The sequence below is a fragment of the Bacillus rossius genome, chromosome 10 (assembly GCF_032445375.1).
Source record: "Bacillus rossius redtenbacheri isolate Brsri chromosome 10, Brsri_v3, whole genome shotgun sequence".
NCBI classification, from domain to species: domain Eukaryota; kingdom Metazoa; phylum Arthropoda; class Insecta; order Phasmatodea; family Bacillidae; genus Bacillus; species Bacillus rossius.
Window position 1 is genome coordinate 22,579,030 of NC_086337.1, and position 27,087 is coordinate 22,606,116.

The 27,087-nt window shown below is 37.8% G+C and overlaps 1 protein-coding gene across 1 annotated transcript in view; it reads right to left on the reverse strand.

Moving 5' to 3' along the window:
* Window positions 1-24,397, reverse strand: part of LOC134535842 (condensin complex subunit 3) — a 63,535-nt gene extending 39,138 nt beyond the window's left edge. The window contains exons 1-4 of the mRNA XM_063375166.1: window positions 24,207-24,397; window positions 20,887-21,105; window positions 16,822-16,962; window positions 6,592-6,679 (exon numbers count right to left, since the gene is read on the reverse strand). Of these exons, the coding sequence (XP_063231236.1) occupies window positions 6,592-6,679; window positions 16,822-16,962; window positions 20,887-21,105; window positions 24,207-24,320 (562 nt within the window). The 5' untranslated portion in view covers window positions 24,321-24,397. The remainder of the gene's footprint in view (window positions 1-6,591; window positions 6,680-16,821; window positions 16,963-20,886; window positions 21,106-24,206) is intronic.
* Between the last annotated feature and the right edge of the window lie 2,690 nt (window positions 24,398-27,087).

Sequence of the window (27,087 nt, forward strand, 5' to 3'; positions counted from 1 at the left end):
CCTGTCGCTGCCTTTGTCCTTAAGTGTCCTGTCGCTGCCTTGTTCGCCGTATCCCGCAGTTGCCTTTGTCCGTTGCGTGACGTCACAGTTCTTTGTGTCAATGAATAAAGATTACGTGTTTTGACACAATAACAGTACATCATGGCAGACGTTCGGTCGGCGTTATTGCGCCTTAGACTTGCTGAAGACCGGGTTAAACGTGCGGCGGACCTTGCACACACTGCGGCGGGGGACCCGAATAAAAGGGGCCTATTTCTTGCAACGGCTCGTGATCTTGCGTCAGTGAAAACTGGTTTTGATGCAGACTATCTCGCTGTGGAGGCTGCAGCGGACCCAGCTACGGGTTTCGATCCTGAAGCCCATGTAGCTCGCATAATCTCATTTGAAAATTACTATTATTCAGCGATGGCCGCCGTGGAGTCCTTCACTATTGAAGAGAGGGCTAGAGACTTAAAGGAGCAAACAAAGAGTATTTCATCCGGGAATTCTCACGTTGCTCTACCAAAAATAGTGCTGCCACATTTCAATGGCAACCCTAGGGAGTGGATGAATTTTGCCAACCTGTTCACCACTCTTGTGACAACGAATGCCAACCTTACTGAGGTTGAGAGACTAGTGTATCTCAAAACCGCACTAAGTGATGAGCCACTTCAGTTGATTCAGTCGTTGACAATCATAGACGTGAATTTTAAAGTAGCCTGGAAATTACTCACTGATCGGTATGACAACAAACGCTTAATCATATCTGTTCATGTTGAAGCCCTTCTGCAGGCACCTTTTGCATCTGCTGATGCACCAGCATCACTTCGACATCTTTTAACGGTTATCACGGAAAATGTGGCAGCATTGGCCGCACTTGATGTCCCAGTCAGTCAGTGGGATTTAATATTGCTTCCTATTCTCTGCAAGAGATTAGATGTGGTACTTCAAACCCAGTGGGAAATGACACTCACCGGTCAAGACCTACCATCCTTGGCCAAGTTCACCGAATACCTGGAAAAGCACTGTCGTGCTCAAGAGGCTGTGATATCATCCAGGGGAAAGGTACCCACAACACAGATCACTCGGCAGAAAAATTTCCCCTCTTTTGCACCTGTTCGTAAGTCTGTTCTGCCTAAATACCAAAGTGCAAATACCTTCCTTGCTAAATCAGAGACACACTACTGCCAAATGTGCAGCAGTGCTCACTCATTGTTTAAGTGCTCTAAATTCAATCAGCTTAGCCCAACAGAGAGATACTCTGTAGTCAGACAACACAGACTATGTTTGAACTGCCTTAGATCATCACATCAAGCAAAAAACTGCCTCGTGGGTTCATCTTGTCGCCATTGTGGTTCGCGTCATCATTCACTTTTACATTTTGAGGACGAAACGTGTGAGGATGAACAAGGTGATGCTGCTCCAGACTCTGCAGAGGGACAGTCGACTGTACACGATGTAAATCCAACCTCAACATTATCCACTGTCACCTCTTGTAGTGCTGTGCACTCAGTGTCAACAGTCCTGTTGTCGACAGCCCAGGTTCAGATTCATGACGTGCGTGGAAACCCACATACGTTTCGGGCCCTGCTAGACTCTGCCAGCCAGGCCAGTTTTATCAGTGAAAGATGTTTTCAGTGTTTGAGTCTGCCTCGCAAAAATGCTCACCTACCCATATAGGGTTTATCCAATACACCAGTGAATGTTGCCAAGTCTTACACTTCTTTGGTAATTAGTCCAGTTGGTGAAGACAGTCCTCGGTTTGCTCTCGATGCCTTCATCCTTCCACGAATTGCTAATAGCTTGCCCAGTGTTCAGTTGCCTTCTGACACTCGTCAGTCTGTTGTTCACCTCAAGCTAGCGGATCCCTCATTTGATATCCCTGGTGCTGTAGATTTGCTTCTTGGAGCCGACTTGTTTCCACAATTATTGACCGGTGGTAAGTTAGAAGGCTCTCCCATGGCCCTCAACTCAGTATTGGGATGGGTCCTTATGGGAAAAGTGGAGACAGCATCTTGTAGAACTGCAACCTTTGTCACATCCATGGTGACCACCATTTCCCCCTTGGAGGAAGTAATGAAAAGGTTTTGGGAGCTGGAGGAATTTCCACACACACACTACCTCTCCCAAGATGACACTGTATGTGAAGAACTGTTCAAGAAAACACATTGTAGAAGTGCTGAGGGGCGGTATAGTGTTGCCCTGCCGTTCAGGAATCCTGAGCCCGAATTGGGAACCTCTCGATCCCTTGCATTGAGCAGGTTTGAGCGTTTGGAGAGGCGACTGAGTGACAATGTTCCACTTCATGGAATGTATTCAGATTTCATGAAGGATTATTTGATGGCAGGCCACATGGAAAAGGTTCCAAAGTCACAGATTGATTGCTCTACTTCCTTTTACATTCCTCATCACTGCATAATCAAGCCAGACAGTTCAACCACCAAACTTCGTGAAGTCTTCGATGCGTCAGCCAAAGGTTCAACTGGAGTATCTCTCAATGATGAACTGCTCACGGGACCCAAGCTGCAGCAAGACATTGTTAAGGTACTAAGTAACTTCCGCCTTCACCCAGTGGTGTTTACCGCTGACATAAAGCAAATGTACAGGCAGATAGGTGTGCACAGAGAGCATCAAGATTTTCAACGAATTGTGTGGCGGTTCAATAAATCGGAACCAGTTGAAGATTATCGACTGAAAACCGTGACGTATGGAGTGTCCTCAGCACCTTACTTAGCAATTCGCACCCTGCATCAACTTGCTGCTGATGAGCGGGAACAGTTTCCTACTGCTTCAAGGACACTCTTGTCAGATATCTATGTGGATGATGTTGTGACGGGAGCTGACTCAGTAGATGCAGCCTTGGAACTTCAGCGAGAACTCATGACACTTCTCGATAAAGGTGGGTTCATGTTACGCAAATTCATGAGTAATAATCCTGTGCTCCTGGAGTGGCTCCCTCCCGATGCTGTTCAACTTCCAAGGCCATTCTCCATGGACCAAGACAGTGAAGTAATAGTAAAGGTACTTGGGCTGCAATGGAACCCACTCTCGGACACCTACTCGTACAATGTCCAGGCTAGCTCTGAATCACCAACTAAACGTTCTATCTTGTCTAATTTGGCTCGCGTATTTGATCCTCTTGGTTTCCTGACACCCTTGACCATGTTCGCGAAGAGCCTCATCCAGGAATTATGGCTGAAGAAACTGGATTGGGATACAGTTCCACCGCCTGAGATTGTAAGAGTGTGGGAATGTTTCAGTAAAGACTTGCCACACTTGTCGTCCCTTACAGTTCCCAGACATGTCAAAGGCTGTTCAGATTGCTCTTATGAACTTCATGGATTCTGTGACAGCTCTGAGAAGGGTTATGCAGCTGTTGTGTACCTGCGTGTGAGTTGTAAGGGTGATGTGAAAGTACATCTCTTGGTTGCGAAGTCAAAGGTCGCACCTGTCAAGGTAGTTTCATTGCCTCGTTTAGAGTTATGTGGTGCTTTAGTGTTGGCTCGGTTGCTGCAGCATACTCTGGCAATTTACAAACACCATATTAAGCTTCAGTCCATAACTGCCTGGACTGACTCCCAAGTTGTTCTGGCCTGGGTCAATACTGCGCAACATCAGTTGAAGACTTTTGTGGCAAACAGAGTAAGCGAAATTAAAGACTGCACTGAAACCTCCTGGTGGCGACATGTACGTTCCGAAGACAACCCAGCAGACTGTGCCTCTCGAGGCTTGCTTCCTGTAGACTTGCTGAACCACTCGTTGTGGTGGTGTGGTCCACAGTGGCTAAGACATCAACCCTCTCAGTGGCCTGTCCAAATAGCATTGGATGACATGGCACCTGATTCAGTGGTGCTAGAGAAAAAGAACCTCACTTTCATCAGTGTTGTAACACCTCATCAGTGTGATCAACTGCTGGAACGATGTAGTCGTCTGTCAAGACTGCTTCATGTAACGTGCTACGTGTTGCGATTCATTCACAACTGCCGTGCCAAGCAGGCGAAGTTAGTAGGTCAGATTGGTACTCATGAGATAAAAGGGGCAATGATGTTTTGGGTCAAACGAGTGCAAGCTATTGTTTTTGAGGGTGATATTACAGCTCTAAAAAATGATAAGTGTACATCCCTACAGCTTCGTAAACTGGTCCCATTCCTCGATCCCTCTGGAACGGTCAGGGTGGGCGGTCGATTGCCTCAGTCTAGTTTGCCCTTTGAGCACAAACATCCCATTCTGTTGCCAAAAACTCATCGATTCACAGATCTCATCATTAGTCATTACCACGAACTTAACCAGCACCCTGGACTACAAACTCTGCAAGGCATTCTCAGAGAAACCTTCTGGATCATCGCAGACAAGCAAGCAATACGTCGTCGTTTAGGTCGTTGCCTTAAATGTTTCAAGGCTAGACCCTCTACTCAAGCCCCATTAATGGGTGATCTCCCAGCCATGAGAGTTCAACAGGTGAAGCCCTTTTCCAAGGCAGGAGTGGACTATGCCGGTCCCTTCACCATAAAAATGGCACGTATTCGTCGACCTACCCTATTAAAGGCCTACATGTGCATCTTTGTATGCTGTACAACTAAGGCAGTGCATGTGGAACTGGCATCAGATCTGTCCACTGAAGTTTTCATTGGAGCTTACAAGCGCTTTATTGCTCGCCGGGGCCGATCATCAGACATTTATAGTGACTGTGGGACAAATTTTGTCGGAGCTCGCAATCGTTTGCAAGAATTACAGCAGCTGTTGACGTCATCAGAACACCAGAAAGGTGTTACAGAATCTCTGCAGCCACTTGGAGTGACATGGCATTTCAACCCCCCGTCTGCCCCGCACTTTGGTGGGCTATGGGAGGCAGGGGTGAAGTCCTTCAAGACACACCTCAGGCGAGTTATTGGCGAGCAGGTACTGACGTACGAGGAACTGTACACGGCCTTGGTGCAAGTGGAAGCGATCCTAAATTCAAGACCACTATGCCCACTGAGTTCAGATCCAAATGATCTGAAGGCTCTCACTCCAGGCCATTTTCTAACCCTTGAACCCTTGGTCACGCTGCCTGAACCCACCTTGGAAGCCATCCCCATTGGCCGTCTGCAGCGTTTTCAGCTGGTGGAACGTCTGCACCAAGAGTTTTGGAAGCGTTGGCACCAAGACTACCTCCACACGCTGCAGCAGCGTGGCAAGTGGTCTCGACAAGACAGACCTATGGTGCCAGATCAACTAGTGCTGCTCAAGGATGACAGGATCCCCCCCTTGCAGTGGCGTTTAGGACGCATCATTCAACTGCATCCAGGAAATGACAATATTCCTCGTGTTGCGACTGTCCGCACCTCTAATGGGATGGTCAAGCGTCCTGCTGTAAAACTTTGCCCCCTACCAGTTGAATTTTGAAAACAGTGTTTCAAGATGGGCGGTTATGTTTGGACTTGTGTATGTTTGGACTTGTGATATTTTTTAATTTGTGTAAATATGTTGGGACTTTGAGATATTCCTTATATCAAGACTGTGTTTGAACTTCCCGCGCTACTGGCTGCGGTAGCGCCACTAGCTGGCAGTGCCGGCAACTAGTCAGTCTTTGTTATCGCGCCGCCGCGGTAAGTCGTTCCGTCAGGAAGATGGTGTTATCAGTCCACAGTCAAAACAATTGCTCTTTATGAATACGCCGATCATACCATAAGATCCAGTCAATGCTTTCTTGGGACAAAAATCGAAACAAAACTGTTTTTTTTTTCAACATGGCGCTACAGTTGTGATACCCTCGAGGTTTGTACCACCGGACCCTTCAGCCTGCGTGCCCTTCTATCCCGAGTGTGCTAGAGAGGTTGTGGTGCCTGCGAGGCGGTCAACCAGCCCTCAGGTCCATCCTGGGAGGGGAGGGGGGTGGCTTCCCTAACTACACCTTGGTGGAAGGGGCACGTCACCTGGTTGCTCACAGGCCCTGGGAGGGTCTCTACCCGGAGCTCTCTCTGCCTGTAAGGGAACTGCAAATTGGGTGTACTGCCAGCAGAAACTATTCATCAAGAATATCAAGCATTTATATTTCACATTTTATTTTGTCTTATAGAAAATATATATCAGTTTTGTTTTACCTTAAACAAAATGTCAATGTGTTTAGTCCCCTACACATTTCCAAACTTTCAAATGCCAAGTTTTCTTTTACCTTTTTTATGTCTTGCACAGACACAAAAATTTACAAAAATTCATAAATTGGTAGGAACTAACCATTATTATCAAAATTTAAGACTGCAACCAATTTAAATAAAACCTTAAAATAAATATACTTTGATATCACAAATTTTTTTAAAAAAATTTCCTCAAATAACATACAATAGTTTATTTAAGTAACAAAATTATTTACTTTTCAAACATTTGGAGCAAGTTCTGTTCTCTCCTGTCTTATATAAGTAAATTGTGTTAGCAGAATTTACAAGCTAACAAGCTTGTTAAGGTGTAAGATGAATAATAATTTTTAGCTCCTAACAAATACAACAATAAAACATGCAAAAATAACTAACTGCAAAAAAAAAAATTAATATCATGCAATACAGATTCTAAAATAAAATGAAGACAACGCCGGTAACACGAAACCAAAACATTTTGTGCTGCCGTCATACTCACGTTTAATAACAGGACAGTTTGGGTCCTGAGGGCACTGAAGTCTCTGCAGGGATAGTACAGCCTGGATCCGCACCATTGGAACCTTATCCTTCGCAACAGACAAGCAGGACCGACCCAGTAAGCCCAAGCAAACAAATCCCATGCAAACAGATTTCTACACACAATTAATGTAAAAAAATATGTATCAATTAATAACAACTTCACTTGTTATCATACATTACAGCTTTCATGTGTTACAGCACTTATTAACAATCTTTTTTTACACACAAATTAACTTATGTAAAAAAAATGTATTTTTTTCCACAAATTAACTGAAAACATTAAATTGCTATATTATTATTTACACAACTATTTTCAGTTTTAAGCAACTATTAAAACACAATTGTTGTGATTTTTCACAAATAAAGGATCATATGACATTAAATACGCATAATTTATATAGAAATCTATAGTTGTCACTTGAACCACAATATAAATAACTAATGCATAAAATCTGGAACACAAAATGGTACGTTTAAAATTATTCAAACGCTAAGCTTCCCTTGTTGTATACTGTTATAATTTAGATGAAATTACAAAATATTAATTTACTACTAACACAACTATATGTACATGTTACATTTAGCATAAATATTACTCCTATTTGTACATTCAAAACAATTATTTTAAGGGAAAGAGCAAGGAACCAAAAGACGCCATGTTGGTTTAAACAGTTTCAATGAGAGATAAATTTTTTATTGTTTAAAATATATGTAGAACATTGGCTTTTTTAAAGACAAAAATCACACATTTAGAGATTTTAAAGACCACAGTGTCTATTCACAGAATTTTTACAAATGCAGTCATTCTCAAGAATAATTCAACACTAAATACCAATAACTTCATGGAAAAAACTATTTGTAGCAGTTGGTCACTATTAACTTCACACAGTAGGAAACATTAAATTATAAACTATGCATTAAGGAAGCCAAATATTGAAAATTAAACAACAGAAAATTGTTGTATTCTGATGGAACTCTCATTATTCTACTAAATACTAAACCAGTTTGCATTCCAGTTAAAGTAAAAATCAAATTATCTAACTTCATTACCCAAAAATGAACAATGGTAACAAAATAGATGTTAATTCCATATTAGGTTCTCTTTCTTATAGACAAAATATGTTACATGATTTTTTTTATTTACAATTGTTACACAACCTTAACTGTCCCTACATTTTTTAAACTACTGGCATTATAATTCCTTCCTTTAATAGCTGTAAGCAACCTTTTCTATATATATTAAAAAAAAAAAAAAAACTAATGATATTGTAAACAGACTGATAAATCATTTCAACAAATAATATGAGAGCTTCTTACAGTTAACTAGTACATAATAAAGTTCAACTTTAAAAATTTCTATAATGTGCCCATCCTCAAGTTTAATTAATTTATACACCTATCCCTCACTTAGCACGGCTTCAGATTGTGCGAATTTATTTAGCACAATTTTAATTTTACTGCCCCAGTCTCAAATAGCACGTCTGTAAACTTCAGTTAGCATGAAATCTCGGCAGGCAAAAAAAAAAAGTCGAGCACAACGCCACGAAGTCCGTTTCAACTTCTGTGAACATGTGCTGTGGGATACATTTAGCTAAACAATGGGGGGAAGAGAATCGCGCACAGGTCTGTCTACGCTATCAGCTGTTGTACAAACATCAGCTGTGGCAAGTTAAATTGCGACTATGGAGTGTAAAGGTCCAAAGGTTTTTTACGTCCGCGCGTATGCCTCCGTGCAGTACCGTTGTCGCCTGGCCACAGACCGGGCCGTGAACTCAGTCTAGCCAGTGGCAGGGAATTCACTTAAAAAAATGCTATGTTTGCCCATTCAGCGGCCGGTAACTGTAAGCGCTTGATCACTCATAAATCATCGTGTTCAAGTATTTGAGACAAAACTAGAAGTATTACAGCGCGCTGATTGTAATGAAGGCCACGCTTATGTTGGTCACACTTTAGTTTTAAACATGTCAACTGTGCGCACAATCGTACGAAATAAGGACTCTTACCAAAAGTTTATATAAGTCTGATGCTGTTGTTTGTACTAGCAGGAATATATTTGACATTGGATACTGGAACAGAAATGAACAGATGATTCACGTGGAAAATGTTGTTAAATGAATGTTGCAATGAAAAAAAAAAAATTGGCTTGACAGGATTGGTGTGAACCAGGTGGTGATACGCAAATAAGAACTTTAATTTTTTAAAAATTAAATTATAATTATCCCGACAGTAATATCGGTTTCACTGTCAGTAAAGGATGGTTTGGAAAGGTACGCGATGTGAGTTGAAGGTCACGCCCAGGCGGGCAAGTCAGCCAGACGACTAACGATAAAGTACATAACCACGTATCTCTCATTACGCAGTGTCGTATTTGTCATACAAAGTGCGATGAGAGGCATATAAAGATAAATGGTGTGACACATTTATAGTTGAGTGCTATTCAACGCATTTATATTACTTCAAGTATATTCCTGCACAATTTTGGAACACATTAAATAAATTAGCCTTGCTATTTATGGAAACTAATGCTTCAGAATATGTGATTTCGAATAACATGAGCATTTTTAGGAACAAATTACTGTAGTCGCCAGAACTCGTGAGGGCTATCAGCGCGGGGGTGAGGTAACCCTTTTGCGAGGGGAGGTAGGGGCAGAAGAGAAAGTTGGCCCCGCCTACAAGCTGCGCTAGGAGCCATTTAAAACACATTGACCTTCGTCTTCGCTGCAGTTGTGACGGGACTGTGAACAATGGCAAGTAACGTGCGGCCGAAGAGATTTAAGAAAGTTACCGTATTTACTCGTGTATAGCGCGCCCTCGTGTATAGCGCGCACCACGATTTTTGCAACTAATTCCAAAGAAAAACTTTGTACAATTGCAGAATGAACGTTTCTTAGTAACATATCAAAAGTTTACCGATGCAAACCTTGTGCGTCACGCCAAAAACGAGCAGTTAGGCCCAAAATGTCAATTTTTTGCAACGATCCACAATAATTGATATTGCAAATGCAGTTTATGGAGTAGACTGACAGTATGGAACCCAAAATAATCTAGAAACATTTCCCTAACTGAGGATAGTGATAAAAAGAACAAAGTTTAAATATCTTTCTATAAAATAGACAATTTAAATCATTAAAGTTAACGAATTCACTTTCATTAAATTTTTTGGAAATATAAATACATCTTACATAAACTTAAAGAGCCCAAAATGGAAATCGCTTTCAATAAACGTTGTTGCATATTTATTCTTCTTTAAATTGGTATATTTTTTAAGTGTCTCATACAATTAGTCTGACCGCTGAAGCGATCCGAGCCGCGTAGTGTATACTACTGCGATGTTGTCAAAGTAGGCTTGGGTCGGGACGAATTTCGCCGTAAAGAAACAAAGGTTTTTAATACAGGGAAAATTATCCCAAAGAAAAAACTTTGTACAATTGCAGAATGAACGTTTCTTAGTAACATATCAAAAGTTTACCGATGCAAACCTTGTGCGTCACGCCAAAAACGAGCAGTTAGGCCCAAAATGTCAATTTTTTGCAACGATCCACAATAATTGATATTGCAAATGCAGTTTATGGAGTAGACTGACAGTATGGAACCCAAAATAATCTAGAAACATTTCCCTAACTGAGGATAGTGATAAAAAGTACAAAGTTTAAATATCTTTCTATAAAATAGACAATTTAAATCATTAAAGTTAACGAATTCACTTTCATTAAATTTTTTGGAAATATAAATACATCTTACATAAACTTAAAGAGCCCAAAATGGAAATCGCTTTCAATAAACGTTGTTGCATATTTATTCTTCTTTAAATTGGTATATTTTTTAAGTGTCTCATACAATTAGTCTGACCGCTGAAGCGATCCGAGCCGCGTAGTGTATACTACTGCGATGTTGTCGAAGTAGGCTCGGGTCGGGACGAATTTCGCCGTAAAGAAACAAAGGTTTTTAATACAGGGAAAATTATCCCAAAGAAAAAACTTTGTACAATTGCAGAATGAACGTTTCTTAGTAACATATCAAAAGTTTACCGATGCAAACCTTGTGCGTCACGCCAAAAACGAGCAGTTAGGCCCAAAATGTCAATTTTTTGCAACGATCCACAATAATTGATATTGCAAATGCAGTTTATGGAGTAGACTGACAGTATGGAACCCAAAATAATCTAGAAACATTTCCCTAACTGAGGATAGTGATAAAAAGAACAAAGTTTAAATATCTTTCTATAAAATAGACAATTTAAATCATTAAAGTTAACGAATTCACTTTCATTAAATTTTTTGGAAATATAAATACATCTTACATAAACTTAAAGAGCCCAAAATGGAAATCGCTTTCAATAAACGTTGTTGCATATTTATTCTTCTTTAAATTGGTATATTTTTTAAGTGTCTCATACAATTAGTCTGACCGCTGAAGCGATCCGAGCCGCGTAGTGTATACTACTGCGATGTTGTCAAAGTAGGCTTGGGTCGGGACGAATTTCGCTGTTAAGAAACATGGAAAATTATCCCAAAGCAGAAACTTTGTACAGTTGTAGAATAAAAGTTTCTTAGTAACTTGTCAAAAGTTTACCGATGATCCCTTGTGATCACACCAATAACGAGCAGTTAAGTCCTAAATGATAATTTCCCAAACGATCCACAAAATTGTGTTTCGTAAATAATTTAATAACTCTATAAATACTTTTTTTAAGTAGGCTCCCAGTATACAGCAAACTTGGTTTGTCCTCAAACGCCATATTACTACGGTAATAGTAATATGAAATCACTACAGACAAGATTTTGTTCCGTTTACTATGGTGAAACCAGAGCTAACCGAGAAATGACCGAACGTCCCGGAAAGTTGTGATATTTGACGATATTGCGCGAGTAGCACACCCGTACGTGACTACAGAGAATGGATAGTTTCCTTAACCGTTAGGATTTCTGGTACGAACACCCTCTCACAGGTAGGGTCATAAAATACGGTCAAACTCTTGCAAAAACATCCACCACCGCTCTTTGCCACTAGCAATCCAACGACGTCAGCTAGGCGCAGCACTCAAATACATTAACTTATTAAAAAAAAACTGAATATGTAATGCTACCTATACGTTTTACAACACAACTCGTGTTTTATTTATTTTCTGAAAAAAAAACCTATTACTATAGCAATTATGTTGTAAAAGTGAAAAAAAAAAAACTCAGAGTACATTTACGATGTATCGTTTTATTCAATTTTTATGTAGTAAACTGATTTTAAAGAAGTAAATATATAATTTTTCATTTTGTCGAATACAGGCTACATTAAAATTTTGCATTGTTCTGATCTCAAATAAAATGATGTATCAGAAATAAAAAAAAATTGTTTCTAAAAAAATAATTCTTAATAATAAAATTTTTGAAACATAATAAATCCATGCAGATATAAAACCAGAGGTCCTCTAGAGTTTTTCATTTACAAGTTCCAAGCAGAAATCGTTTATTGTTAATTTTATTGTATCAAAAAACATTCATATAAGAAAAAATGCATATCTCATTCCATGTAACATACACCCTCTCATATGAATTAGCTATGTTTTAAGTAATCCCTAAATAAGACCCAGTTGAATGAGTGTCGCAGTACGCAGTGTGTCGCAATGCCGCGCTGGAACGGCGGTGGCCGTGAGAGATTAGTACGGCCGCAGTACACTGCAACGCTCGGGCCGCTTTAATGAGCCAACTAATTACGTTAGACTCTTTATAAATATACTGTCTTAAAGCTAAAGGTATAACCAAAAACATTTATTTGGACATTTTTCGCATTGGACTCTTCAAATTGGTGTAAATAGTATTTTTATCTGAGTGGCAAAGATAAAAAATAATATGTCATGAATTAATCGCTTAATATCACATCTTTAATATTAACAACTTATGCTTTTTACAACATTAATGGCTGTATTAGAGTCTCAAGATTATTTTGGTAGTTTTATGGACAGTCTAAATTAAAAACTGTACAAATTGGTAGCATTTTAATGGACTGATGTAAGTTGCTGTCATCTAGGACTTAAATGCAAATTTTCGGTGATACGCACAAGGTCTACTGCGGTAAACTTTCGGTATGTTATTAAGCATAGTCAAATCTACAACTGTGCAAAAATTCAGCTTTGGACAAATTTTTCACAGGTTTGTGCCTTTTTAAGTCTTGGTTTCCTGGACTATATTTTTTTCCTTTACTTGAGGGGAAAAAAGGGCGCGCTATACACGAGTATATATGGTATTCATAGCAAGGAAAGAGAAATAATGAGTGTTGTTGAAGCTTGTGACGAATAGTCACGAAATAAATGTTTGTTATCATTGTTAAATGAAACATAAATAAATGGTCATAACATGTCGCATTTTAAACTATGTTAAAGCAAGAGACTATAAATAAGTGTGCTCTCAATAATTTAAATGGATAAATTTACATATATATATATATTTAATTTTGTCTTCAAAATTATGATACGGATTTAAATTAAATATATCAGTTATTTTTGAAATATAATAAAGAAAACATCGTCAATGCATTAGAAACTCTTACCCTACTTACCAGACATAACCATTAAAGAAAAGCAGTATAGTTTTTTTTTTGCTTTTGTCTCATAAATAAATATTTTAACGCGTGTGTAAAAAAGATCTTTAGTTTACATTAATTTCTATATAAAACTAACGACATGTCAACGTTTTTGTACATAGTATATTATTTTATATTACCAAACCTGTACCAGATGAGCCTTGGTGAAAACACACACATTATATATATATATATATATATATATATATATATATATATATATATATATATATATATATATATATATATATATATAAGTTTCCAGTTTGTGATGGATGTTATAGTCTAGCTTTAAGATGATTTATGACAGCTGTATGTACATATCTGTTACCTATATATATTTTACATTTACTCAACTTAACGGAGTGGAGAGTTTTTGATGAAAGCTAAAAAGCGTGGCTTGAGAGCTTAAGAAGATATGAGTTATGAAACAGTGGATTTTATCCGGATCGCCAAACTGGAAAACGAATGGTCAGACTATTACATTACCGCATGAACTTATTAAACTTAATGTATCACTACAGTTTCTCATGCAGAGCTTCATTGTGTTTATGTATTTATTCGAAAAATTAAATATTGGAATGACAAATAAGTTATAGCTTGACTTCGTGTCGACAGAATGATTATTTGCAAGAGAACGCATTATTTTTATCGGGTTTTACAAACCAAGAACACACGAAGTGCACTTTGAACCGATGGTCTAATGCTTTCAGAACGCATAGTAAGCTGTACAGCTGTTGAACTTCTGGAGGGAGGGGAGAAGCGGAAAGCCTGACCTGCGGGGTAGACCGCGGAGTGGGGGGAAAACGAGGACTAGGGAGGCCAGCCCTCACGTCGTTTGGTAACAACAGTAGTTGTGCTAAGTGAGGGATAGGTGTACTATTTTATATTTTGTTTCTATATTTATTAGGGATGGGCCGGTCGAATCCTCGAATCCTCGAATCCCACCGAATCTCTAGTATTCGAAAGATTCGAAATTCGAGGGAAAAGATTCGGGATTCGAGGAAAAATATTGATGTAAATGTAGTACTTTAAAAACTTAAATGCTTACAATTTACTTGGCCTGTTTACGTTTTCCTTGGAACACATCCTATTGAGGTACAGTAGAACCTCGTTAATACATGATGGTCAGGACCGAGATAATCACGGACTAGCGATTAAAAGCCCGGAAGGTCTTGTCAAGCTTCTCAGACACCGGCGTGCAGCTGGGTTAAGGGCTTTCAAGGTAAGGGCCGGCCGTCTTCGAATTAGTTTCTCGGCTTAAAAATGTCTAGCCATTAGTTCACGGTCATTTACAACAGCCGAAGAGATAAAGATAAGATTGTGCTGAACTTGCACCTTTCCCCCCCCCCCCCCCCCCCCAGCTCCATCGTACAGCCGAATGCCCGCCAGGCGCCTGCCGTGCGTTGGCGGGTGGAAACAAACAAAGGGAGACGGGAAGCAGACGTCAGGACATCCCCCTCAAGTTTAAAGAGTGACAAATGTGACAGCTGAAAGGGGGGCGACACAAAGGGTCGGTACAAACAGCGTTGCAGAGTTTGGCGGCCCACGCGATGGCTTGCAGTGTTTGCCGGCTTGCCGGCTGCCGGCCCGCGTGACGTTAATTTTAAGCGCTGACAATTTTTACTTACTTTTTTTCTTCTCTTTTAAATCGTCCCGGATTATCCGATTCCCGAATTAGCGCATCACGGATTAACGAGGTTCTACTGTCTTGTACTTTTAATTCGTTCTTATATAAAAAAAATTATGAAGCATGTACTGATTTGGGAAACTTACTTTATATTCATGAACATGGATGCATTGTCGCTACATTGACATTAAATAAGTCATAAATCACTTATGTATTCTCAGAATATGCTAAAAAATAAAATAAAGCACATTTGGGATCTAGACTAAATATATATCTTTTTTTTTTTAAATAACTTTACAGAGAAATCTGTTACTTAGTAATACAACAGTAATGCCGACTTTCATCACAAGTTACGGTCACACATGCAGTAATAACAGTGAAATAATGAATTACAAAAATTAATACATTATACAATTATTATTTTAATTACAATTCAATTTTAAATATTATGATACACATTCTATTTATGAATTTTTTAGGACCAAGTTTGGTTTGTGTAGACTACCAATGTTAAAATATGTATTATCTGAGAATTCCATGATGGCCACCAATGAATTTGTTAGCCAATCATTTTGAGTAACATAAAAAATAACTAATATTAATATAAAAAAATTTAATGGGTAAACTAGAGAAAACACCCCGTCACTTTTAACTTCGGGCATATTAATCACTATGCTTTAGTGAGGCTTAATTTTAAAAGACGCACGACAATATTTCTTATGGCCTAAAACCATTGAAGCCAAGATGGCGCCTTTCAGTTTCCATTAAATATTTCAGGAAAGCATTTACCTTCATTTGGGACTTAAAACAAATGTCAAGTTGGTAACTACAAAATATTGTTCCGTCGGATGTTGAATTTCGTTTTCCGATTTCCGTGGATACATGAATCACTGTACTCACAGATAATGCCTGAATGCCTTAAATCCACCAAGTCGGATTCTACAGCAATTGATGAAGTGACCAGATTATTACGTGATCCTACAGTTAACCCAGAAATAAACATTCTAGAATACTGGAAAACTCAGTCTGCGTGTTCACCCAGGTTACATAAACTGTCCAAAAAATATTTGTGTTCACCACCTGTGACAGTGTTCTCTGCATGTTTTTTCAGCACTGCAGGAAACATATGTGACCAAAAATGGAATCGTCTTGATCCAGACAGTGTGAAAATCAATGGCGTAGCCAGGATTTGTGTATGGGGGGTGTTAAGAAGCATGCCACCCCCCCCCCCCCCGTGATAAAGCGGGGGGGTCCGGGGGTCCTCCCCCGGGAAAATTTGGATTTTAAGGGGTAAAATAGTGCTATTTTAGCAGTTTTCGGTACTTAAATTTAAATATTGTAATGGTAAATTTTTTATTAATTTTTATATGTAATTTGTTTGAGTGATGAATAAGAAATAAATTAAAGATTTTGTGCTAAGGGGGGGGGGGGGGGGGGTTGAACCCCTAAAACCCCCCCCTGGCTACGCCCCTGGTCAAAATCCTGGTATTTTTTAAATAAAAATTTAAAGGGTTAAATAATTCTGCATAATGTTTAATTTTTTCTCTTAACTTATAAATTATTTTATAATTAACCCTTGAGAACTGGATTCGGATTCGAGGGGTGGATTCGAGGTACTGTTTGGGATTCGGATTCGAGATTCGGATTTGAGAAAAATGGGATTCGAACCATCACTAATATTTATATATATATTTTTACAATTTTTTCTTCTGTTAGTATTTGTTTTAAATTGTAGAACTTTTGGTTGTAGTTTAGATGTTTCCCTGTATTATTATAACATATTTGTTGTTTTATGTTATGTTGTAGTATTTGTTCATTCTGTGTTGTTTAGTTTGTTTGTAATGTTGTTGTTGTCTTTTATGTTCCTTGTTTGTGCCTACCACTACGGTTTCCACAACCGTCCATAGGCAGGTAACAAACGTTAATAAATAAATAAACCCAGAAATCGACAGAAGTGATATGACGAGGTAATGTGAAAAATTTCACCTGCATTCGCTCGAGCATGTGGTTCATCAAGGTATTGCAGAGTTCGTCATCGATGCAGGCGTCTTCCGTCATTTTGCTGAGCACTTTGTTCACGAACTGGCAGGCTCGCAGCCTGGCCCACTGGTCTTTCGCATTGCTTGCCTGCAGCAAAACACCCCACGAGAACATAATTCATGCAGAAATCGTTTTGCTGCCACACACGGTACAGTTGCAGATCTAGCTGCCAACCTACTCTATGAACTAGCTCACTCGTAAATGTGTGCGAAAACACGTTCCAGTATTCCTGGGTCTGAACGTCTTGAAACAGATGTCACAAAATATTGACAGACAAAAATAGAGGAATAGGAACTGAAGTGGACGCCATCTTGGTTTAAACAGTTTCTATGCCATAACGAATACCATCTATCATTTAATTTTCAAAATATGGCTTCATTAAAGCACAATACAATATAATTTAATGGAACGCCTGAAAATAAAAGTTACTGGCTGTGGTGATCTCCACATAAACAAAGGCAAAATTTCAAAACAAGACTTTATAACAAATTGTTAAGGCATATAACCTGTTGAAACAATATGGCATTTCTCTGTTCCCCTCTTTCTCTCATACCCATAAATACAAAACAACAGGAGGTGATACCAGCAAAGTTCACTGTCACTGGATGAATTACACATAAAGTATAATTTCTTACAGATACACACCAAATTTCTCAACATTTATAGTGTCTTAAAGTGAGCTCAAATGAAGGACAGTGTTTAAATTTACAAATAAAAAATTACCTATCTGATATTCAACATGGATTTAGAACAGGTATGTCCAAGGCAACTAATCTTATTACTTTTAAGTATATGTCAAACTTATACATAAAATTATACATATACTCTAATAGTGAAAAATCTCGGTTGAGTTTGTTAGTGGGCAATAGCCCTCCTAACGGAAAGAAATGGGGAAGGTTTTTTGAAAAACAGAAAAATCGCTGTAATTCCCATAATATGGAAAATATCACATCCATTTGAACGTATCATAACTCATAGGAGTAACACAAAAAAAAAAATTATAACTCCCTTTGTAAGCACAGCATCAAATTTGTATAAATTATGTATTAATCTTATAATTTTATCTAATACTTTTGTTTAAAACAAGTTTCGATTAGTTGAACCATTGCTGCAAGGGATTAAAAAATATACAAGGTAAAATTTAAAATAAAAAAAATAATGATTCTCTAAGTACGTATAATATCAAATCCAATCAAATTGTTCGTAAATATTTTTATCTACAACTTTTGTCAAAAATATTTTTTGATAAGACTAACCATTGTTGAAAGGGATTGAAGAAATAAAGGGGTAGAATTTTAAAAACTCCCCTTGTAGGCACATTAATTTTTTTTATATTTTGTAAATATTATATTTTTTTATCAAAAACTTTTGTCTGAAACAATTTTTGATAAGACATAAAACTGCTGCAAGGGGTTGAAAAACTCAGGGGTGGAATAAAAAAATATGTATTATAACTCCCTTAGTAAGTATACTATCAAATCCATTCTAATTGTTTGTAAATCTTATAATTTTTATCTGAAGCTTCTGTCGGAAAATTTTTTTGATAAGAGCAACCACTGTTGCAGAGGAATGAAAAAAATAAAGGGGTAGAATTGAAAAAAATAAAATTCATAATTTCTGTATTATGAACACTATTAAATCCTTTCTGTTTTATTGTAAAACCTAAAATTAATATCTATAACATTCATCTTAAATAACTTTTTATTTGACCAACATTACTGCAAGAAAACAGGGGTTGAATGACAGAAAAATTCATAACTCTCTTTGTAGGCACACCATCAAATTCATTTGAATTGTTGGTAAATATTATAATTTTTATCTAACTCCCTTACTAGGTACACTATCAAATCTGTTCAAATTGTTCGTAAATCTTATAATTTTAATCAAAATCTTTTGTCTGAAACAATTTTTGATAATGCAAACCATTACTACAGGGGGTTGAAAAAACATAGGGTAGAAATAATAAAATAAATAAAATTTCTCTACCATGTTCTCTATTGATTGTTTATGTTAAAGTTTTTAAATATTGCTGAAAACTTTAGTAGGAAGTAAATTTTATTTAACAAACCATTACCGCAAGGGGTAGAAATAACAAGGGTAGAATGACCAAAAAATAATTAATTTTTTTAATAGATGTACCATCAAATCTGCTATAACTTATTTTAAAACTTGTAAACTTTATCTTAAACCTTTGGCTGAAAACAATTTTTTGATGAAACAAACTATTATCGTAAAAACAGGAGATGAAATTTAAAAAAATATCTTCTTTAGTATTAAATTCATCAGAATTTATTAATAACCATCTTAATTACCTTTAACCTCTGTCCAAAAATTTTTTTTATATGACACCATGTATTAGTGCAAGGGATGAAAAATAGTGTATGGAGGTCTAAGATAATTGCAACACTACTTTAGTAGGCATAATATGAAATTCCATACATTCAATGCTGGATGCAGTAAGTTAAAAACATTTGAAATAGGTATTTTCATTGCATGGAATGAGAAAATGTTAAATCAATATTTTTTGAATATTGGCAAACATTTAGGTTGTTATGTAAATTAAGCTCTTAAAATGTTCCAGGAGTTTACAGAAGTTTCCATATAATTTCTAGAAGAAAAATAGGTAATTCAAAATCTACCTACACCTGTAGGCTGTGCCGAAAAGAAGTTTTATTTTTAAATTTCATTTATGATGAAGTAATTATTTAAGTTGATGCCTGTAACTTTGACCTTGCCAAAGCCTTCAATTATTATGTTTTCCATTCTATAGGTAAGTTACTTCTTAGTAAATTATCTAATTTTGAACTCAATGATTGTTTTATAAATTGGTTTAACATATATTTTAGAAAACATAGCCTAGTTTTTATGTTACAATTAATAACTAAATTTATTCTTATTTCTATGCAAGCTCTGGAGTTCCTCAAGGTGGCACCTTATCATTACTTTTTAACATTTTCATTGATATCACACTGGAACCATATCACTTCTTCTATTAGTGCTCTTTTCACATATGATCTCAAAATCTGTAGAAAAAATAACCTCTCAAAATTATTGTCTACACTTACAAACTGATATTAATTAACAATTTGTGCACTATAAAATATAGTTAAGCATATTTATATCAGTACAACCAATAAACAAATATGACTATCCTGGAATAAAAGCAGTTTGGGTAAAAATTAAATAATCTCCAACAAAATTTCTGACTCTTGGCAATATTTACTTACCACCGGACACATCACCTAACGTATAGTCTAATTTTGAGACTTTAAAAGAAATCTAGAAACCTGCCAAGTTATTTTTGAATATAGTAAAGTCTTGATCAACCGAGCTTCGACTAACCAATGTTAAATATTATCCAAGTCGACCGAAAGCTACATTACCAGTAAAACCTGCTGAAACATTTCCTTGAGGACCTTGTAAATGATCTGGCAGTTGTTGAAAGCTTAAATATAATCAACTCCAAAAATGCCATTTCCAGGTTGGGCAAATCAAAGAGTAATGTGAAAGAATCTAAACTGAAGAAAAGCTGGAAAAACATCACCTGGAAAAGTGATACCTCTTGGCCAACTGAAAATCAATAAGATTTTCTTATAATATAGGCATTATCCGAGATTTTGCTTATCCGAGGTTGCCGCGTTCCACATTAACTCAGTTAATCAAAACTCTACTGCAAAATTAAGAACATTAAAATATGCGTCTACTATTCGCACCAACATGCTGTTTTTAGGTTAGAATACTAAAATGTTTTCACAGATAATTTCCATGAGATTTATATGGTCAGTCTTTAGCTATTTTTTTTATAATGTGCTGCAACTATAACTGAAGTGAGGCATAAAAAAAAACACAAGTTAGCAAAAGGCTAACGGATATTAAAGTTTCGAGACTTCCGGCAACAACACAGTTTATTTCAGGAATTTTCGTGACAGGCCCTTGACTTTTCGTTACCTTTCCGTGACACGCAGACACCCAGGAACGGAGCACTTTGCGAGCGAATGGTATGTTACTCACGGTGACTATGAAGGTGAAGACTTCCCTGACGAAGAGAGAGTCGGTATTATCCTCCTCCTCGGCCGGCTCTTCGTCCTCTCTGCCCACCTTCTCGCAGACCTGGGCCACGAACCGCGCGGCCGTGTCGAGCGTGCGGTCCACCTCGGGGCACTTCTGGCCGCTCACGAACAGCAGCCGCAGGCACAGCGTGAACTCTGGCAGGAACTCTTCTAAGCTGAGCTGGGAGACAATCGAAACCACTGAACTCTGCAACTTCTTAAGTGTGGGGCAGTCAAAACACCAGTGGTTCCATGCTTTTTTTATTTTTAATTTGTAAATTGTAAATTGTCACATGCCCACCAACAGACTTTAGTGGTCTACGACTGTTGGTGGGCATGTGACTTGAAGTTATAATTCTTTAGGCGTGTCGAGATAGCAACTTTGGAATGAGACGGAAATGGAAATATTTGCGTGCATACAAAGGACGATAGTTTAACATGATAAGTCTATAATGTTCATGCACCCATACGCCAAAGTTGTCCAGACAGGCAACCGTGTGTGACAACAGTAACCTGTACATGTTCGCTTTCGTGAACATCGGGGGGACTTATCATTGGATGTTGGTGTGCCAAATTAATCTTTGTGATTGCGTAAACTATTCTGGAATATATTTTATAAATAATAGAGTGATGATATTAAGTCCTACAAAAATTGGTTACATATTTGCTTTTCAAATCTATCTACCACATTGTGAAGTAACAAAACAGATTTTCAGTTAACGAACATAATTATTTCCACCAATCGAAATTATAAAACTGGTGATCATCTGGGTAAGGAACAGGAGTTACCCCACTTTTTTATGACTATTGAAGTTAACGCCCTTGTTGATCAATTAACTAATTTCTTATATGACAAAATTAATGCTTTTATTCCAAACAATCAAAAAGAGTTTCTAAATATCCCCCATTGGTTTTACAAGGTACTATACAAGGTTTGAAATTAAAATCATACCGTAAATACCATAAAAGTCAAAAATTCATCAAAGGAGAAAAAACTAACTGGACTAAAAAAGTCAAAAAGTAAACAATATCAAATAAAACCTAAAATATTCTAGTTCTATGTAAATTCATGAAAGATGGTTTTCGACAACAGTTATCTATTAATGTGAATGGTATTGCTTCCAGTGACCCTAATGTCATAATCTAATTCTTTTGCTCAACACTTTGCATGTACTTGTGTATCATTACACAACCTTCAACAATCTTAAATATAAAATACCAGCTCTGATTCAATCTCATTTTCCTCCATCTCTGAGAGCTTAATACCTTGGAGCATGAAATCCCTCATATCTGGACCAGTTAGAATACAAAATTTTATTTTGAGAGGCTGCTCTCAGGCTGGTGCCCCTGTATCAACATTATTTAACAACAGTATTAAACCCGAAGTCTTCACAATAAAATAAAAAAAACAGGTTATCTGATAGCATGGATTCAGAATTGGAATGACCACTACAACGAATTTACTCACATTTCTTAATCCAATTTATAATGAAGTAACAAACAGGGGTCAATTGGATGTTTCCTATTTCAATTTAGCTATAGCTTTTGACTGTTAATCACTCTATGTTATTGGGAAAGCTGTCAAATGAGGCATAAGTGATAAACACATAAATTGGTTCACCAATTTTCTAAGAAATAGATTTTTTGTATCCATATACACTCACGTCCCTCGGCCTGAGGTCCCTAAGTCCCTACTGCGAATTGTCCTGAGACTCGCCCTGATTTGCCCGCATAGCACCAGTCGGAGAGAAAGTGGAGTTCAGGCCAACGTGGCCGGGACCGTGAAACATGGGACCGGGAGAGAAATTTGTATAGGTAAGAGGAAATGTAGAAGGTTGCAAGGAGAAGACGTTGCTGTCCGTTTTCACGAGCTCCTTTATTCCATCAAAGTCCTATCGCAGCCTGGCCGACACGTTGCGGGACGAGCGTCCTCCCTCACCGCGACCCAGACTCCCGGAAATACACTGGTAACAACTTGAACGCGACTCAATGTAACTGCAGAGGTAGTCCCGTGACAAAACGAACTGGTTACAAAAGTTCAGACGTGTAAAGTAACGCATACGCGGCCCGACACAACTGCGGAGGCAGTTCCGTGACAAAACGTACTGGTTATGAAAGTTCAGTAGTGCTAACTAATTCGGACGCGGCTTGACATGACTGCGGAGGCAGTCCCGTGACGAACTATGCTGGTAGCGAGAGTGATTCCGTAATGCACGCGTCTCGAGCGGAGCGGAGCGAGTGAGCACACGTCTGCTCGGCTCCGAGTCTGGCTAGCCACTGCCTCCTCCGCCCGCCCGCGCGCAGGTACACGCGGGCCGCGGAGGAGGGGAAGGGGAAATAGGCCGGCGTGGGAGAGACTTGACTCGCGGCGAGCCAGGCTGTGGTTTACATTTTACTAAACACAGCATTTGAAAGTAATTACATAATTATTTAAGAGTTAAACGACATTATAAGTAATTGAGAGTTAAATGAAAAAACGTAAACACAAGTTAATTAGTTAAGAATTAAATGGCATAATAAGCAATTGTACAAACGTAGACACAAGTTATTAATTAAGAGTTATGTTATGTTACAAATTATATAAAACGTAGCTGCTCGTGATTATTTAGAATAGTACATGATGACACTATAATTATAAGAAAGTAGAAATATTTACAAAACACATTGTCGTCTGCGGACGTGCCAGGGCGCACGCGGGTGCGTCCCTGATCATATGCACTGCACTTCACTGACGATACACTAAGGGGAAAATACCTCCCTTAGACCCACGTTGGTGGACAGGTACGGCCTCTACGTCTAGGAGAGCACGACGACTTTCGTCAACACTACTAATTACCTTTTCAATGTGCCACTTCTAGAGTTCGCAATATCACCCCCCCTCCCCCTAAAAATAATTTTGCATTTGCTTGATGAAATTTTTCACACTTGACATATTTGGGTAAAATTCCTATTCACGTATCCAAGTTTAATTTCTTTGACCTTGATTGCATTATCCTTTGTACATTGATTTTGTGGTACATGATGCTTGCTGTTTAAATTTTGTACGTTGAAAAATCTTGGACATAACAAAAACTTGAGACAGATAATTATGATTGTTAAATTTATACGACTAAAATTTTTTAAATAGACGTAACATAGTTTATTTTGAAGAATTTTATTCATTATTCTATTCAGATGTAAAACATAATGATTCGTAGCAAAAAGAGGCAAGTAAAACAATATCTAGAATACTTCAGATCTAAAAATCCAAACTAAGTAAAAAATAATTTAACAGGCTCTAACCTTAGAATATATATTACTGAGGCGTTTCAGTGTTCGCTCCTTGCTACCATTTCCACGGAAAGCATCTTGAAATACTAACTTGACAGTTAAAGTTGGTTTAAGAGACATTTTCATTACAAAAAGAAACACTGATCATTCTACGCTAACATCAGCTGTAAATTTAATTCCCGCGTAAATTTAGGTAGATCGTCAATTATTCATCTTTATAGCATAGAAGAACACAAACATTTGAATAAAAAGAGCGAAATATTAAGAAGTCAAAGTAGTGTGGTCTATTAAAAATAGCTTTTTGATTCAAGGGCACGAATTTAAATTTTGGATTAAAATCAGTTGGGTCTCTCAACAAGTCTAATGACCTTGGTCTCTCAAAATAAACGGTGATTAGTATATGGTTTCGGTTGACACTGCAGTTGTTGAATTTAGTAGATAATTAATTGTCTATGATTACTGGTCTGAAAATGGTAATGGCATTGAAACATCGTACTGTAGGGCCGCGACGTCTTGGCGGGTCGACTCCCTAGAGCTCAGCGACCTTGTAATCGACACGTCCCGCCTTGCCTGCTCCGCAGATAACAACGGCCTGGAACTCTTCATGCCGTTCCGAAAACATTGGTGGAGAACAATCTCACGTACGGTGCAACACAGCGCAGATCTTAATGATACAAAGATGTGATAATGCTTCACGGTAATTTATTATTTAAAGGTAGTGCACTATTTGCTCGACTGGGTAGCTTAGTTAAACATAGCTATACAATACTTTAAAGTTAAGAACTAAATTTGTAATTGTGGGTTGCTGTAGGAAACACAATTAATTAATACTTGCAGGTAACTCCCTCGCTGATGCTTTCTTTTCCATTTGGTTTAGCTGGAACGTGAAGACGATCGACATGACACTTTTACGCACGTCAAGAACCTTACCACTTTTATGCACTCGGGTTGGTATTTTTTCCATAACAGCACTCTGAAAGAACCATTTTAGTCATTTCGAGGGGGCCGAAAACCATATTTCTAACAAACCATCCTCGGGTATTTTATAAAACATTGACCCATAGTAGTTTCCTTGTTGTGGGAACCACTTTTTTACTGCATAAAATTCGTGGATAGTGTCTCTGATCACTCTTCTATCAAAGTCATCTACTGACAACAAACGTTACCTAGATTTTTTTGGCCTGAAATGAATAATTAAACATGAGAGGCTGTTTCACGGTCAAATAAAGAAGTGATATATATGTAAATATATACATATAAATTGTAAATAAACAATATATTTAATATACATTAATATATATCCTAAAATCATATATATCATAAAATATATAATGCAATACATATAATGTATATGTATGTATAATGTATGTAATGTAATATAATGTAATATAATATGTAATATAATGTGTAGCAATATCGGCTACACTTGTAGCTAACAAATATTCTAACAAGCTGTGCAGAAAGTCTGGAAGATTGCCAAGTGCAAAACAAACAAACCGCGGGTGAAATCATGGGGAATGCGTTGGAAAACCTATAATGTATGTATTATTATTTAAAGTTATAAATACTTTTTTTTTGCCTGGTGTTGTTTGTTTTTTATTTGGCGTCTCTCTGTTGTGTTTTCGGATGCGCGAAACTGATCTTTGGCTTATACCTGTGTATCGCGCAGCTCTTTCGGTTGCTTTTGCAAGATGTACTAGCAAACATTTGGTGGCAGCTTCTTCATCACAACACTGAATTACACTACTTATAATTCCCCTTTCCCCACAATGTATTACTTTATTGCAGTAATTCCCAAACTTTTTCAGCTGGCGACCCACCATTCCTTATAGGAATACCTCCACGGTCTATCGGTCCATGGTGGATTAAAAAACCTTATTTGTATCGTATCCCTTCCTTATGTATATAAAATTTACCATCGTATTTGCATATATATATATATATATATATATGCTTTTTTAGTATACCGATTGATTATTGATAAACAATTTTTGTTATGATTTGTAAATGGTTGACAAGATGTAAGCACTTTGTAGCAAAACAGTTATTTATTTAACAATTGATATGTTTTTTGCACACAATTCGATTAATTTCGATTTTTCTTATCTTTTCTGATGGTTTATGATAGTATTTGGATCGAGTCGCGACCCACGTGTAAACCTTCCGCGACCCACTGTTTGGGAACCGCTGCTTTATTGTATCTTGAATGTCCTGCGTCGAGCTCCATTCTTCACTTCAGACTGAGAGCGTGGCGCCTGATGTTTTTGCTATGAACCGCATAGCGGCTGATGAGCGCGCGCAGCTGCTTCCCCTCTCATTTACTCTTCCCCGCTTCCCCGCAAAACGACACGCCAAGACGTCGCGGCCCTACAGTAGACAGTTTCTATAGTGACACACATATGGCAGTACAAATAATTACCATAGAGGGCAATCTTTAAACGTAAATTTAGAAAAAATGTGACTTTTAAAAAAAAAAGTGTTAAGAGTAAAAGTAAACAACATTTTTTATATTTGTGTGTATTTTTCAAAACATAATTGTTAGAAATTAAACCACATGTCTTTAACAAACTATAGGCAAAGACGACAATTATATGCATGTGTTATTTATTAATCGCTACTACTTTAATAATTAACAGTGACTTTGTCTAGGCTTGACCCACCCCCAGTCGACCCCCATCAATCAGGGACAGCTGACCTCCTGGCTGGGAAATCCACTTAGAAACTGCAAGTACGCACCCAATGTTGCATATAATTTCAGTGGTAGGGTGTTCAACCCAATGCGGCAAAATCTTCCGTAATGTTCCTCACGAAACGTCGTCGTCACCCTCTTGCGCAGCCATCCTTTCTCGGACAAGTGCTTGCGTGGAAACCCTTGATCAAGTACCTCATAGTC